Below are 17,888 nucleotides of genomic sequence, written 5' to 3'. Positions count from 1 at the left end.
GTTGTATTAAGAGGGTTTTCCTTTCTCATTGTAGTCATGACATTGAAATTTTGTATTTCTGCCAGAACTAGCCACTATTATTTAAAGAAAGGCTACGAAAGAACAGGCTTCATTGTGCTTACAAAAAGTTTGTAGATATGGGCAGTTAATGAACATTAAGAATTAGTCATAATTTTAAAAAGTAGAACACAACTGAACATCCATCTCAGTTTTTACCAACTTGCTTCCAGAAGCTGTCGGTCACTTCACTTCACTAATGCAAGGACACCCTCCTACTTTTTGCAACAATCATCACCCTCTCTCTCACTTCACCTAGCTTAGGTAAATAATCACATAAGACAGAGCTGGAAGAGTCCTAATTAACATCTGCATGACAGTTAAAATGTTCCAAGCAATTGCTTTATCGTGAACTATAACATTTATACAAGTATCACTGAACGGTCACTTCATACACTTCCCAGTGTAGCTACTCAGTGCTACTTCAAGGTCACCACTTTCTAATGCCAGCCTTTTATTAATGCCAGCTTGCAAACTAAGGTACTGGAATCCAGGGCAGGGGACAGGGACGGGTAAAAAAGGGAGACAGGCAGGTTTAGTTTCCCCATCAGGTCAGCAACCCAATTTTACTTAAGGCACAGCTGCATAATCACTGCTGCCAGCATAGAGGAAGGAGCCAAGAACATCCTGTTACAGAGGGAAAAACCGTAAGATGTCCCCTTTCAAGCAAAAGGCAAGTCACATACAAGGCCTTTCACTGACCTGTAATGGCTTCAGAGTGAAGAAAACTAATTTGGTATTGTTCAGTCAAAAAACAGAAGTGAAATCCAAGCATTTCAGTGAAACAATACCTTTGGAAAATGAACATATGCCAAAAGAAAGATATAAGTTTCAATTCTAGCTTTTGGTCTCATTTGTCTGTTTGTTCATTTTAGATTGGAGGTTTTTTTGTTTGATTAACCTCCTGCCAAGTATTTCCTCTGCAATGCAAATTAGTGAAACTGCCTACAGACAATGCACTGTATCTGCATCTGCAAAAAGAGTTCATTCCATTTTAATAACTTAAAGAATCATTTGAAATTAATCACAGGAGGCACAATGCACCCACAAACACCTGCGTCTTTCTTTTGATCTAATACAATCAGAACAGTAGTAATTTTACATAGGTTTTCAAAATTGAGGGTTAAGTATAGTCAGACTAGTAATCCCAGTAAATTCAGTGAGATCCTTCATCTTCTTAAAGGTAAGCACATGCATTAGTCTTAGGAGATTGTGAGCAACCTATTCTAAGCACGCTAGGGACAAACACCTTGTCCTACCCATCTACAGAATCTGCACTATAGCCCTTTTTGGGCTACACGAATGTATCTTAAAACCCTGATTGTTCAACACACAACTAAAAACTAAAACATGCATTTTCAGGTCAACAATTCATATCAACTACTAAAGTTTTATATAAAAGTTAGACTGGTTAGTCACTGACAGCTTAATAGATATTTTCAAGCCTTCCTACAAGTGATATTCTAAGCAACTTTCCAAAGCTTCTTTTTCAACTTTTACTGCGTATTTTATAAATATTTCCATAAGTTTTCAGATTTTGCCAATTAAAAAAACCTCCTACTTTCCAAAAAGAAGAAGAAAAAGTCACAATAAACTAGTGCTTTGTTTTCTGCATTATGTACAGCTAAGGATATAAATACACATTTTATTTATTTAGACAAGTTGTAGCAACAGGTTTGTCAGCCTTTTCCTCTGATTACAGTAAGCCAGATGTGAAGAATTAGTTTGAAAACTGCTATTCAGTTCTCCAAAGAGACAAGTAAAGTAATGTAACTTCTCTAATTAGTCGTAAGTTTTTGGAAAATAGAAAAGTAAACTGCAACAATAAATTCCAGGTAATTCCAGAGCTTTGAGGGCTATTTCAAAGGCCAGAGGATGCATTACAGCCATCACACACACCAAATTTTCTAGTCAGTGAAGGAAAATTCACTTTGAAACCAGTTACTACCTGCTAAGTAATTTCTTCCTACACATATTGGTGAAAGAAGACAGATTTTAAATTTAAATGCTTGTGAAAACCCCATTTATTTTCTTCTAACGTTCATGGTTTAACAGTTAAACTGGGGGGAAAAAAAAAGTCTTCTTCTTACATGACATCCTAGGTTATCCAATACTCCTCCAAGATGACCATGAGTGACACCCACGATTCAACTTTAACTCTTTTCATGAATGTGAAAAAAAAAATAAACTGACTAGTATTATCATAATGATAAAGATATATAGAGGGATCTATTTAAAAAAATGAAGTTTCTAGCCAATTAGAAATCGAGAGTGTGTTGTTATTATTCACATGGACAAATTCCATCCAACCGATGACTACAGATTCTGCCTGTCTAAAAACACAGACACATACACATTTACTCCTCAAAGTTTTCATTTGTCCTAAGCACTTCCCAATTTTGCAAAATCCACAATCAACTAAGTCAACCACAAATACATCCAAAATACAGTCACATTTTAAACACATAAGGTGTACTCTGTCATTCACAGTAAGGAAAATAAGGTGAAACTGACAACATAACACACTGCACCAAAAATACTTGCACATTCTTATTAAAAGCATCCATTTGCTTTCAAAAAGATTGGGATTTTACTGTCCATTTGTTTCAAAAAACCTCTAAGTTATTAAAAGATTGGGGGCAGAAAGGAATCTATTTTTGAATTGAACCTTAATAGTTCCTAAACATTATTTTTCCAACTGAGTTATGCTAAAGGAATTATTAAATCTTGTTGCAGATCATGAATGCAACAGACTACCTCAAATTACAAAATTAGACAATTTTAACCCTGCTAGTAAGGATTTTGAGAGCTTGTAAGATGGACCTACAGAATCATACTAGCACACAGCAGTCTAATTAAACACAACTTCTCCCCTGCAATGACTCTAACTCATAGGAATCACAGTTCATATACTCATCAAGTAATGAGTTCCCATACTTTGTAAAGAAATATTTTTTGCCATAAAACCTGCTTAGGCGTTGTCTAGTCATATTTTTTCACACTGCAAGGATGCAAAGTTTAAAATACTTACTTGGGATATATTGGCTCATAAAGATACTTGTCTCTTGCGGATGGGATTTCAAAAAATAAGATGTATCCATTTGCAGTCTGAAAGAGAAACACTGGTAAGATACATATCTAGTCTCAGCATGAGTAAAATCTATTCAGTCTTATGCGATTTCTATGTATGTCTCATATATTGAACTCCAATATATATTCATTCAGACATTTTAAAAAACTGTGTGTTAAAATTAATTCCAGATAAAATCCATACCCGCCCTTAAAGTCAAGTGACTAGATTAGGCAGGAGGTCGAAAAATGGAAAAACAATGCTGTTTACGCACAAATCCATCAGAAATTTTCCTCTAATTCATACAAATCTATAAAACATGACAACTATTTCAGATATTTAGAACCTGGGCACATAATTCATACCAACTACAAGAATTAATGAGAAAAACATAGTAAAAGGTGGCAAGTACCTGAATAAACCGTTCAGGTTTCTGAACACACACAGAGGGCATACAGACAGTACAGACTGCAAAGAGTTTAGGCACCACCTCTCAGTGTTAGTCATCCAGGTAGTTTCCAAAAATCCTCACATCACTTATTTTTAGATACCATGACACCTGTAATAATTCAATGCCGAGCCATATTCTGTCATACACAGGGAACACATACCAATAATTTAGTTACCTGATGTTCCAGTCATACCTAGAAGCTGCTTGCATAAGCATGAGAGAAGCAGATAATAATGTTATGTGTTCAAAGAAGTGTTATTTGCCTACAGCATGGATCTGTTTTTCAGGCAAATTGGTAAATGCATTTTGGTTAAATACGATTTCCATCCAATTATTTTAATATGGGATGTGCATGTATCCAAAGCACTAAAGACAAAAGCACTGAAATTAATGGTTTCACATTGCTTTGCAAGATTGGTTTCCTTTTCTTTGAATAAAGCAACACTCTTGTTAGCTTAGTTTATCATTTCATAGATGCCATGGCTTTCCTCAGTCAAACATTTTGCTTTAGAAAATTTGTGTTTTGGCTTCAAATTCCAAGAAACACTATTATTCTCATTTAAAGCGAGTATCTTTTTCAAGAAAGAATAAACTCTGAACTATAATGGTGAGCTTGAGACAGGCTGACAATAAATGGAAGCTTTTCTGTGTGCTGTAATATCATGTTCAGGTATTATGTGGTAAAGAAACGTGTTCATTTCTAACATCTTTACAGGTTCTTTCCATTACATCATTAAATATTTAACCCGTAAGTTATCTTATCCTGGAAAGAAGAGTAAAACAATACTGTGAAGTATCTTTATACTGATATTAAGGTACAAAGGGCCTCACTGAACACTATTCAAAGCACAAAGTTGCTATTGTTACAGGTTCATTTTTAAATAGAACCTCAAATTCCACAAAGAGGGGGATGAAATGCAGAAGCATTCAACCACAGACTTCTGGCAAATTGATCATATTAATTTACAGAGTTTTCATTGCTTTTAAAAATGTCTGAGTGAAACTTACTAAATAAGTAACCATCACTGTCATCCATTCCCTGATCATTCTAATCTTTGACAGTCAGAAGTATAAACACTGAGTATCTTGCCAGGGGTTTCTCAACATGGTTTTTTGTATGCTACCATGTTTAATAAAGCTCTGCCTTAGCTATGGGAATGCACACTGAGAAGCAGTCTGTATCAGAGACCTGCCTGTAACACGGCAAGGACCAAAATGCTTCCTATACTTCGCCATACTGAAGCATCTTGACCCTGTTCCTATGTTTGATTTACTTCTAGAATTAGCTACCTTGGATATATGTACTAATCTAGACAAGAAACAGTATTTCCCAGTAACACTGGAAAAATTACAAAGGCAGCAATATGAAAGAAGAAACTACAAAATGTAAGGGGAAAAAATAAAATCTGCCTAGGAAATGTGCCAACAGTTTAGCAACAGAAGATACTATTAGTAAAAGAAGTTAGATTTGCTAGGGGATGCTGACAGTGAGAAAACTGCTTAAGCTTGTTTAACTGCATACCTTTAAAGCTACTTGACGTATTTTATAAAGCCTGATATGCTGGCCCAAAGTCTGCCTGCAGTACAAATATTTACCTCAAAGCATATGCTGCAAAGTGATTTATTTTCATAGAGACACTCTGAATATTCAGGCTATCAGAAACAAAAGACATGGTATATCACTGCTCTAGAGGACATAAAATCCAGAATACACTCCCCATCATTATGTCATTAAAAATAAAAAAGTACCACTTGGCTAATAAGTACATACTAAGCCTTTTGTTCACCTTCTTAAAAAAAGTTTTATTACAGAAAATTACTACAATCAAGCTACTCATGAGCACAGGTGAGAAACATCACCTAACTCAGCTTTAAAACCAAAAATTTTTAGCTGTTGCACATGACTTCAGTAATTAACTGAAGCTAATTCAGTTCAAAATTATTGGGTTTTTTCATTAAAAAGCTGCTTTGCTATTGCTCCTTCATTTGAATGTGTTAGTTAAGAAAAAAGAGAAAACTATTCACTTGGACAGAACTCTCCTTGGGGATGAGAGTATCACACACCTGCAGGAACACCTTCTTCATTAAGCTCCAAAAACTGACTTTCTGCCCTGTCTCACTATAACAAAACCAGCAATATTGTAAATGTGGTCTTTCAGTAGGACTCACTAACTGTTTCAAATTAAACTATATATATATTTTTTAAAGCATACTGCAAAACAACTGATGTTAAAACTACTGTAACAAACATGCTTGACTATATCATTTGTATACATACACCCAGGGATGAAATATCGTCCTAAGAAACATGAAGAATATTAGAAATCTTATTATTTTATAAGAGCTTACCATTTTGAATTTTAATTCACAGAGGTTTAGTTTACAAACTAAGACTTTATGGGCATTTAGATTCTGATGCTACCTGCCAAAAAGAACACTGTACATTTAGTTGCAGAAAAACTTTAAAGTGCAGTGACTGAAGTGGCAGAAATTAAAGGTTATCCGACGGTCAGCTAAACCACGAGGTCTCTTGAGCAAATGGGTCATAACATCTCAGAAAAAATCTCCACAGTATGCAAAGTAATTCAGTATAAAAATTCAAAGTTTCTTCTGAACTACTACATAAATGTTTAATTAAAATCTGTTTGGATAAACATGCTGCAAAATAGAACTGAAGGATTCTTTTTGATTCATAGCAAAAATCACAGGAATCACCCTTCTGACTTTATTGATAATTACTAGTAGTCACTGAGAATATAATCTGGCACTAACAGAAATACTTCATTTCACTGATTCCATGAGATACTTTTAGGCAATTTAAACATTTTAGACCAACTACTTACTTGCATTACACAAAGGAAAATGGGACCATGGGAAGCTTAGCTGATTTATGATTATCATGATATTGCTAGAGACATGAACTATTCCATCCATCATCCGGTGTTTTCCACTAAGATAACAGTATCTAATTTAAGACCTGGGCCTAATGTAAGACCTAACCAAAAGATACCAAGAGTATTATCCCATATTGCGACTCTTACAAACTGTACTCCCACCTTTCTTGGGTTCATCTTGCACCTCAAACTTTAAACACTGCTGCTGAAATAGTCCAAAGTGCTGTGAGCACAGCACCAGCTATGAAACAAGACTTAATTTCCATGTGAGACAAGATCTCATCTCTAAGATTCTAAACAGAAGAGTTCATGTATCACTTATCACTGCCCTTGTCTCTGTGTTCTCAGTGACTTGCAGTATTTTTTAATCACCAAAAGCCTGTAGTAAGGCCAGTTTCATCTCTTAAGACCCACCTTTAAACCTTATTTATCAAGTTAAATATGATTATGTCACCTAAGTCCACAACTATTTCTTTCATTCACATAACTTTACATTACCATATTATTTGTTACCAGATTACTAAAGTAATGAGATGCTGTATCACCGCTGGCCAATACATCTAACTCTTGTTTTAAGACAAAGAACCATAGTTCATTCTCACAGGGAAAAATTAATGAAATGTACTAAAGAAAGCTTCTATTGTTTAAAAACTCCTTGGTACCATTACTATTTTCACAAGAGAAGTATCAATTAAATGTATATATGATCTGCAATTTTGTATAAGCACAGAAATTGGTAAAAAATTCTGTTTGCAGTAGTTTAACCAGAGTAAGAAGGAAAAATTCTACTTACTGAAACAGCTATCATTGTGCTGTCAGGCCGCCATTCTGCTTGTTTGTAAGGTCCAAACTGAGAAGCTGCTTTTGAAAGTTCCTTGTAGCTTACAATTAATACACTGGGCTGGAGGAAAAAAATATAAATAATTACACCTCATATCTAGAAGGAATGGGATGTTTCTTACATTGTGCTATACCTGTGAAGAACTCTGTGTCCTTAACAGCTACAACATGTTTCCCTTGAGGGAGGTTAAAAAATTAATATGTATTTTACAATCCATTACAAAACCGTGCTTTTAAAGAAAGTTCACAGAGAACAGTTGCCACACTGTCATCCCTAATCTCACTCTCTCAAACCCAGGATATTTAAATAAAATACTTAACTGCACAGCAGGGAGTCATTACAGAATACAGAAATAGTTTCAAGTTAGATAAAGAGTGACATGCTCAAGATGAACAGAAGCATCTCAAACAGGCTCCTATAATGACAAGGACTGTCAAATGAATCAGAAAGAAAGAAATATTCTAAAGAGTATTTGGTATAATTAATTTGCTTAGTTTCTACTAAATGGGTGGGCCACTGTGTTAAAGAGAATGATAATCAGGAAATTTGTTTTCCAGAACAGGTTGTCAGAACCTGCTGAAAATCCACCTCTACAGTTAGCTGGAAGGATTTTGCAGGTAATGAGGTGCACCCATTAGAACCTTTCCTTCTGGGAAGGGAGAAAAGCTTTGGGGTGATGAAGACCAGACAAAGCTACCCTAAGCACTAAGCCTTCATTCCCTTTCACGAAAGCAGCTGGGAGCTACGACACAAAAACCCAATGCAAGAAGGTTACCCTTCCTTGCTCTAGTGCTTAGAGACATTCATTCTCCTTAAACATATTCCACAACCGTTTGTATTCTCTTGCTCTTGAATCAGTAATAGCTTTCACCTTAGATGGGTATTTCCCACTCTGTTATCCTCCTCCATTGGGAGGTGGAAGTTAAATTAAGCAGGACACACTTTTTGTCAAAGTTACCCCTCATTTTCATACCATATGCTGTCCTAACTTCATCAATTTCAGTTTTCATTCATATTTGGAGCACCGAACACTGTACCAGAAAAAGCACACTGGAAGGGAACCAAGAGGGTACAGAGTAATCACTCATTTTGCTGAAATTAACCATGATACCACTAGGCAAAGCTTCCCAACCACCACTAAGACCACAGGTGATGGAAATTTACTACTATTCTTAGCTTACCTGACGCACCAGCAGAAGCAGTACAACAAATATAAAAACATTAATTCTACCCAGAAACCTTGTGAGTGTCCATCACTCCTGATCTGGTGAGTGTCTACTACCATCCTATTTGAAATCACTTCCTTCAGTTTCCTTTCAGAAGAAGTAGAGTTACCAACAGCCTAATTTTGAAGTACAAATATTAATTTAAAATAGTATAAAACAAAGCAATGAAATTATGTCACCATGCACATAAATAACAAGCTGAATTAGTATCACACAGGCAGCCTTAGCCTTGGTAAATTCACAGTATGACTTGGTGTCCTTCTAACACCATTACTCTTTTAAATTTCACACCCACACAGAACTGAATTATCAAAAATAAACATTTATGAAGTATAACCAGCACACTAATCTTTACCCTAAGAACTATTTACACCAGCTTTTTAAATTCATGTGGCTTCTTTTGCATCAAATTATCTAACATTATGATAGCTAATTATTCTTACTAACAGATTGTTGTTGATTGTTCTTATAAACTACACAGCCTTTCACTGATTGGCTTAGAACCCTAACTGCCTTAAGATATACTGAGAAAAAGTAGTGTCTTGGTAATCTGCATCATTAGTGCAAACTTAGAGATCATTCTTAAAGCACTTCTGTGCCTGAAGCATTTTAGCAGCTGGCAAAATTAGAAGCTCGGAAATACACAACAGTTTTCTTTCTATATTGCTACTCTGACAGAATATAATTACTGTACTTATAGTGTAGAATTCTTGTGACACTGATTCACAAGAAAGCTGCTATTACACCTTAGAAGCTGGGAGAACATTCTACATACACACCAGCTATAAAATTTATACAAATTGATTTCTAGGCTTACAGATGAGGATTTAAGGAGTTAAAAGTGATTGACTGCTCTCATAATGTTATCTTTTTGTAGTTTAAGTAGCTTTTTATTAGAAAGCTGACTCACTTTGAATTAAATAGGTCACAAAGGCTACCTAGCTAGAGGTAAAATGAGGAATTATTACACTGATAGAATTCATTTGTATATACTCCACAGCTCAAAAGCATTAATTCAGACATAAGGAAAACCCTAACACACAAATTTACCACCCTGTTTAAAAGCTTTCCACATATGTTTGAATGTTCTGGATTAACAAATACAGAAGGACAGCTCAAGATCCTGCTCTGTTTATGCATGAAAAATGGTAATTTTACCTGAAGTAATTTATTATATCTAAAGTGAGTGAAAATGGCACAGGAATGTTTCTGTTAACAGGAATATTTATCAACCTAACTACTTGACCCAAGCACAGCAAGCCATTGAACATACATTTTAACAAATAAAACCAAAACCAAAGCAAACAAAAAACCAAAACCACACACAAAAAAGAAAAAAACCCCATCAAAAAACACCCAAAAAATGAGGGGGGGTTTGGGGGAGGGGGGAGAGGCACCCAGTTAGTTAGATACTCTCCTCTTTTTAGTTGTATATATTTAATTCATACTCTTTATAGAAGTATTAGGGTTTTAGATTCTATTAATTAGAATTTTCCCTAAATCTTTATGGTTTTATTTGTCAAAAAAACTCCAAATCTCCTTATCAGCTTCATGAAAACCCCATGGTTTTTACTCTTCACACTTCTGCATGCAGCTACTAAAATTATAAAGGAATGTAGTTAAGCTCAAATAATGAATTGCAGCCACTATTTCAAATAAGCCAATATATTAATCCTCCTTCTTTAAAAAGCTTAAAATCCACCCACTGAAATAGTAATGGTAAAGCCACAGCTTTAGGAGGAACTAGATTCTAGAAACATAGCAAAGGACCTAACAAATAAAGAGTTGTTTAAAAAGAAGTAAAAAATTTGTCTAGAGGAAGACGCAAACACCTTCAGTTATTAAGGCAGAAAGAACTGGGTAAGTAAGTCTTAATTCAAATTGCAATTTAACATTAAAAAAAGTTCCCCAAAATACATAAGAAGCACATCCAGCATTTTATAATCTGCTGCACAGAAAATTAAGCATTTTGATACAGTACATTTTGTCTCTGCAGAAGAAGGTAAGGTCAGGCAAAACAGAAGCTGCCACTCACTTGCAAACAGAACTGTGGCAGTAGATGCTTACGGGATAATAAAAATGGCAAAAAGAAGAAGAAATATAACATTAAAAAGAATACAGCATCATTATTACTAAAGTGTAAACAAACTCTTCAGTGCACTAGTTAATAGTACTGAAAACAAACAGAACTTCTCGTTCTTACAGCTAAACTTTATCTCCTTCCATCAGCCTTGGCTATCTCTTCACAAGAACATATTCCACAGCTCTTACTGAGAAGTTTCTATGCTTCACAACAATGTTTTTCTAGCATTAAACTTGCCTCTTCTTACTCATGTGAGATTATAACAACATCAAAGCAATCTGGTTTGGATTATCAGAAATGAATGCACTACTTGTAAAACAGTAAGGTAACAAGACAATGCCACCAACAAAGACAGCTCCATCACAAAGCCACTCAAATTAAAACTACCTAAAAACTCACAGCTGTTTCATTATCAGTTGTACATGAAGAATCCTCTGGACTTTCCACTATGAAAGATGACCTCTGTATCAACATCTGGACAAAATACCTATGCAAACAATTTAAAAATTACAACACAAAACACCACAGCCAAACCCATGATGAAATAATCCCAAATTTTTGTAACTGCTTTACTTAATTCTACCTGACTAAACACAGTATCTTGCCTATTTACCAAGTATTAGCAGCACAAGCCACATCAGAACACTTAGCCATATACAATGCAGTTTTTATGAAAAAATTTATTAAGGTATACAAACCCTGCAGCAAATTCTCTCAGCAAGCTTAGATACGGGAAATTATAAATTCACTTGCCTAAACACAAGCATTCTATTACATTTGATGTAAATGCAAATCAAGTTGACATTTAAACTAAGCTGTGAATGTTGTTCTGCAAAGGCCCTTTTTAAAGAGGACAAGTAGCCTTGAACAGACTTGAACAACAGCCCTCCCATGAACAAGTGTCCTAATTGAGATGTTCAGTGCCACAGAAAATGATACATTAACCGACTGGAAAGAGGTACAATCATTTGACAGAACAAAAAATAATGAAAAAATTCATTTCTTTAAACCAGATCCTCTGGTTTGACTGCAGGTTAATGACAAACTGTGCGTATTGTTGATTTTACAAGTTAAGTAGGTCAGCAAATACAATAGAAAACTACTGGACTAAGTCTGAAAAGCAAACACATGACCTGACAGCATATATGCAACGTGGTCTTACGTACGGGTTTGCGTTTCTTAATGTAACTCAATCCAAGAACCTGCATGGCTGTGGATAACTGTTAAAACCTAATATTATCATCCCCTGACCATATATTATTCTAGACATCAAAACTCCATCTCATTTAGGATAAAGAGGCAATTTCTTTGAAAAACACAAATTTTCTGTTTAGTTTTATATGCTTCAATGCTTCATTAGGGTGTAGGCACAAGACAAAAATCAAAAACGCTCTTCAGATGAGCTTATGATCTAAGTGACAAAGACAAGGCTGGGAGAAAACAGAACAAAAACAAAAGCCTGACACTCTGCACTTTATTTTCTCACTATATGGTCTGTGCTCCTCTTTAAATGCTGAAGCTTTGTAAAATTATAAACTAATAAAACAAAAAGGTTACACGGAGAAAAGCAAGGATGTGTGCATAAGGAACAGAAAAATTCATATAAATAGACCACAAAAGGCCATTTTGTCAGTAACACAGGTACAAGGTGGTGATAAATGAATTTCTAAAAGCAAGGTTAATTATAAAACCACAACTCCTTTAATTTAATTTCAGGAAAAGCTTAGAATCAACAGAGTGCCTACCCAACAAACAGAGCAGACACAGCTTCCAACTGTGTGCTTCATGGCTATTGTGAAATAATTCAGAAAACCAAAGTACAGAATTGTCAACCACTACCTCTCTCAAGTTTTCAGTTAACCTCCTGCTCAAAAATGCTGCCAAAAAGCAAAGGCATATTCTATACATCTTTGGTTTTCTGTTATGTGCAACTAACTGGACACTGAAAAGTCTTAACTGAGATGCCTTTTCCCTTCATGCACATAATTATGACACAGCTTTCAGGGGTAATCTACTTTATATTAATACAGGAGACACTGAAAACCTGGTAAGTCCTACTGAATAACCACATGACAATTTTGCATTTCGTTAGATAAATTCATCAGTGTAACATTTGTTTCATTATGTAATCGCAGATGCATCTTTTTAATAGAAGCAACAGTAAACTGTTCCTGTTCCTGACAAATAAAAAGAAATTACCTTCTCAGAGAAGTGTCTAAAGGGCATAAGTAAGAGACCAGCATTTCAGGGGTTAAATGACTAAGGAAGAAAACACAGCAGGAGCAGTAGGATATCTTAACTTGCATTGATGCTATCTGTGTCATATTGCTCACCATACACAGCCAACACAACCACTTCTTTCAATATCAAGACATCTATTGTCCATTCTGCAATCAAATTCTACATTAAAAGCTACACAAGATAATTCTGTGAATTATTCTGCTTACAGTTCTGAGAAGAAAACATAATCTTGAAAGCACAGTGAAAGCATTTATTTTTAACAGCACTTGTAATTAAAAAAAAAGACTACAGAAACAACTGCAGATAATTTCAATGTATTTATTCATATATCTTATGAACTTTATGCACTGTGTCACAAGTAACTCCCTTTATAGCATGGCAAAATTCCAGGTTATGGAGCTCACTTCCCGAGCAAAAGCACAGTCCCCTATTTTGTCCTATTGTATGCTTAGATTTAAAGCACACATTGACTTCAACTCGTAATACAGCAACAGCTAGAGACCGAAGAGCACACATGAGAGAGCTGTGAGAGCTGTCTGAATATCAACTTACTCAGCATTTAGAATGAATACCAACTATTTGACAACCTAGGATTCTGATATGCATGCTTTCCCAAAAGCTTATTTTAGTTCATTTAGGTGTTCTGACTCAATATCAGATCATCAGAAAAAAAGAAATGAAAACACGGGTTTAAAAACCAAGAGTAAGTAAAAATCATAAGCTGAGAAGCATATAGGTAATCAAAAAATTCTCCTCTGAGTAAGTAGATGGGACAAGCTACTCTTGGCTTCAAAGGGCTTACAAAACTGGTTTTGACTGGCAGAGTCATAGCAGATAGTCCCAACAACCTACAAGAGTTTTCATTAAATATTCAAGGCCAGTACTTATTCCTGTCACTGCCACAAGTTTGTTAATACTAAAGAAAGGAAATGCTGAACCACATTTATATGTACAACCATGTCAGCAGACTATATTTGCTGCACACAACTCACTTGTCAAGGGTTAGGTAGGGAACTCCAGTTGTCTATGGCACCTTCTTTCTTAGCTGCATACCTTGTCCCTTAATACTCAGAGCCCTGTGGGTGAATTTCTAGAATTCAAGAGATAACTAAACCAATTTGAAATTAAAGCCACAACTGTTAAAGGAGTAACACTTTCAAGAGGGCCAACTACAATGTTCCTTTGACCCTTTCATCAACTAAATAAACAGACTTCTATTTGTTCATTAAGCTTAACAGCCCTGTAAAAAGACATCACTAGTTCACCATAAGACCCATTAAAACAGAGGTGCAAGCAGGAAAGATGATGACACACAGGACTGCACAGCTGCTTTGTGAAACCTCATCTTCAGTTCCCAAATCAATCTACTAAACAGCAATTATCTCATTATAGCATTTCAGAAAGGTTCTATCATTCATTGATGTTTCTCATTTCAAGCATCCAAACATTTGACACGGTTTTCCATGCTGTCAGTGAAAACAGTTATGCTGGCTCATAAAGATCAAGGAATTATCTAAGGTGTCTAAATCTAAAACTTCTGATTTAAGGAAAATACTTGGAGCAGACGTCTCCAGAGTGGGGGTTATTTAACAGAACCCAATAGGGAGCAAGAAAGGATTTTTGGTACCATTAAAAAATAAAGTAAAAATTTTAAAATGTGTTAATTTTGGCATTACCTCACTCTTTTTTGCTTGTTTTGTTCCTTTTAAATCTCTGGAACAGGCATCCAAGAGATGTGGTTGATGCCCAGAGTCTACTAGTGTACAAGAGTATTTGAACAATGTTCTTAATAACATGATTAAACTTCTGATTGCCCAGAATTGGTCAGGCAGTTGGACTAGGTGACCAGTGTAGTGTCCCTTTCAAATACACAAAATAAAATCAGAGTAGAATAGAACAGACTATGTTGAGTATGCTTGATAATGTGTATACTAGTACAGTAGCCCATGCGTATAATTCATAAATAAATGTCAACATATTGAGGGGCCATGCTCAACGACCTTTCACCAATACTGACGCACGATCGCAATCATTCACCTGAGTGGTCTTCTCTATCCACAATCCAATCTCTCCCAAAATGTAAAATGGTCAAGGACTTTTTGGTTCAAAACCACCAGCATAATTCCATCCGGCTTTTTTTCCAACGCCAGTTACGCAATTTTGAGTCTTAATACCTATATTGATTCCAAAATAGGAAACAATAGACACTTTGGGATAAACTTTCCTTAGTTCCACTAGTTCTTAGCACACAGTGGGTGAAAAGGAGTTTTAACATTATTATGTCACCTTAAAAACATACATACTGAATGTAAACTCACGCACCTGGAAGCACTTCAAAGAGCCCCTTGTTTCTGAAAATTTCAAAACAGAACTTCCCCAGTCTCACCACCTCATTCTTACACAAAACCTTTGATATATAGCTGAGATAGTAACAAGTCTTAACAAGAACACTAGCCTGAAGGCTTTTTTACTAGAAGAAATCAAGTTAGTTCAACCTGACTAGAATTTACCCTTGTTCCAAAGAATATACTTCTAACAAATGAAAACATTTTCTAGAATGCAGTAATTTTGTTTTATCAAAGTTCAAATATATGATTTTAATCTTCACCTTCAAAAACAAACGTGAAACTGAAAAAAAGAAAAGCCTGGGGGAAAAAACCCAACAAACCAAATCAGGACCCCAGCCATATATATAAAAATAATGCAAGAAATTCTCTTTAAAAATGACCTTGACCAAAGCCTTTATTCTTACAGGTTTTTGATAACAGCCAGTTGTCTGCAGAGGCCATGAGACTGTAACACATTTTTCAGTTTAAGATCAGTCAGTGGTCAGGCCTGCAAAGTCGGCACCTTCCTCAAAAGCACTCATTTACAAACTGAATCAAAATCTAGTTTAAAAATATTAATGACCTGTGAGTTTAGTCAACTCTTCTGCACCAAGTGAATTCTTCTAGTGCTCTGTCTGTAGCCAGTCATACAATGTTTAACATTTCAAAACAAGTCCAAGCATGCAAGATAATGAACCTCTTCCCTGAGAAGAGACCATAAAATAAACTACATTCTAGACAACAGGGCACATCTTGTGAAGAATTTCATGAGCCTGTTGTTTTCTATGTCTCTTCACGGAAAAGATCGGTTCTGCTGTTGTTGACAGACTACAATTACAGGTTCCACAACTGCCAAAAGCTAGAAAGTTTAATACTTTATGCACATGGTGTGCCATAAACTTAAGAAAACAGAGGCCACGTGATGTTGTGTGAAGTTACTGGGCTGATTATGTGTTAGCTAGTTACCTGTCTAGGTTCAAAAAACAGTGTCAGCATCCCAGCCAGGAACTGGTGAACAGCCTTGCAGAGCATAATATAACATAATGTGATGAAATCTCAGCATAACTTAAAACGAGATTTTAAGGCTATGACTGTCATTTGACATATTTCAGTTTCAGCTTTCTAAAACTGGACTGCTGGTTTTCTTTGGTAATCTGAGATGAACTCTATAAACCACCTAGATCTGGAGATATTTATAGACAGATTTAGGGTCTAATCTAGGCAGTATTTAAAAGGATCCAGCATCAAAATTTAAAGTCAGTATCACAGTTTTCATTGACGGCATCAAATCAAACTGACCAACAGCATTTTTGTTACCACACTAACACGAGTTAAAACCAAGGCACTTAATGTCAATTGTTCAGTTTCAAACTAGATATAGCTACAGCAGCAACTCCCATGTAAAAGTCATGACTAGTCTTCTGTTAGGCCCACAGAACTTTTAAACTTTCCATAAAAAGAAAAGTTTGTGAACTTCTGTGTCATAACATTCTGGGTAGTGATACATTTTGTTCTGTGTTTTACAAAGGGCGTTTCATATCTCCTACACTCATACCTTCTTTTATATAAAACACAGAAAATACAAATGTAAAAGATATGAAGCATTATATGCAAAAAACCCCCACTGCTACAATTACTCCTTATGTTAAGCACAGACAGTATGTAGCGTTTCAAAAAAAAGTTGCTTGGAAGTCTAATTTTTTAGAAAAAAACGGTGTTAACTGCAAGCAGATTGACGTTGCATATTTTCTTAACACTATAATCCTATCACTAAACATCGTGGATAACCGCTCAGATTCACAAATACTGAAATATTCAGTAAAGCTAGCCTCAAATTTTACAACCGTTTCTGGAAGAAGAAAAAAAAAGCAGACGACAGGTCTTTTCAGCTGGGAGGCTGGGAGCAGGGTCCGAGAGCTTACAAGACGACGGATACTCACTCTGCAGTACCAGATGCTTAGCTGAGATGGGAACAAAACTGCGAAGAAAGCCCTCTGGGGATCCGTCTGGATATGAAGCGGTCGCTCCAGGGACTCCAGAGGACACAAGAGCCTCTTGGGCCAGCCGCTGAGGAAATACATGGCTGAAGATTCCCAGAGGAGCTGGCGCTCAGCCTGCTCTAGCCTAGGCAGGGGGACAGCGGGGGCATCAGCGGAGGGAGAAAAGCAGAGTCCGCGGCCGACCACACATAATCACCGGCACAGCGACCGGACCCCTGGGCTCAGCACCACTGAGGACGGGGGACTGAGGCCACCCAGACGCTGGGGCCGCCGCCGCCGGTGCCGGTGCGGGGACAGGGGAGCGCCGCAGCCGCCGGGGGCGGAGGCGGATGCGGGCTGGGCGAGGGCCGGGCGGCCTGCGGAAGGCGGCGGCGACGAGTACGCGGCCGGGCGGTCACTGCTCCGAGCGGGCGCCGGGGCGTTGCGGCGGCGGCAGCGGCGGCTCCGCCCTCCCGCGGGCGTTTCGCCCGCCCGCGCTCCGGGTCGGTGTCGTCGCCGTCGCCGAGGCCTTCGCCGCCATCTCCTCCCCCTTCCGCTTCCGCTCCTCTTCCTCCTCTTCCTTCTTCCGCTCTTCCTCCTTCTTTGGATCCTCCCCCTCCCTCTTCTCTTCCTCCTGCTTTTCCTCTTCTTTCTGCTTCTATTTCTGCTTCTGCTTCTGCTTCTGCTCCTCCTCCTCTCCCTCCTCCTCTCCCTCCTCC

At 36.9% G+C, this 17,888-nt stretch overlaps 1 protein-coding gene across 3 annotated transcripts in view; it reads right to left on the bottom strand.

The window, feature by feature from the left end:
- The window catches only part of RIC1 (RIC1 homolog, RAB6A GEF complex partner 1), a 49,573-nt gene extending 31,903 nt beyond the window's left edge, over positions 1 to 17,670 (bottom strand). For all 3 annotated transcript variants that reach the window (XM_082302143.1, XM_082302145.1, XM_082302144.1), the window contains exons 1-3: positions 17,131 to 17,670; positions 7,266 to 7,373; positions 3,089 to 3,165 (exon numbers count right to left, since the gene is read on the bottom strand). In XM_082302143.1, the coding sequence (XP_082158269.1) occupies positions 3,089 to 3,165; positions 7,266 to 7,373; positions 17,131 to 17,271 (326 nt within the window). In that variant the 5' untranslated portion in view covers positions 17,272 to 17,670. The remainder of the gene's footprint in view (positions 1 to 3,088; positions 3,166 to 7,265; positions 7,374 to 17,130) is intronic.
- Between the last annotated feature and the right edge of the window lie 218 nt (positions 17,671 to 17,888).

The sequence above is a fragment of the Coloeus monedula genome (assembly GCF_965178545.1).
Source record: "Coloeus monedula genome assembly, chromosome: Z".
Classification (NCBI taxonomy): Eukaryota; Metazoa; Chordata; class Aves; order Passeriformes; family Corvidae; genus Coloeus; species Coloeus monedula.
The sequence above is the reverse complement of the archived record's forward strand: the minus strand, read 5'-3'. Positions and strand labels throughout refer to the sequence as shown.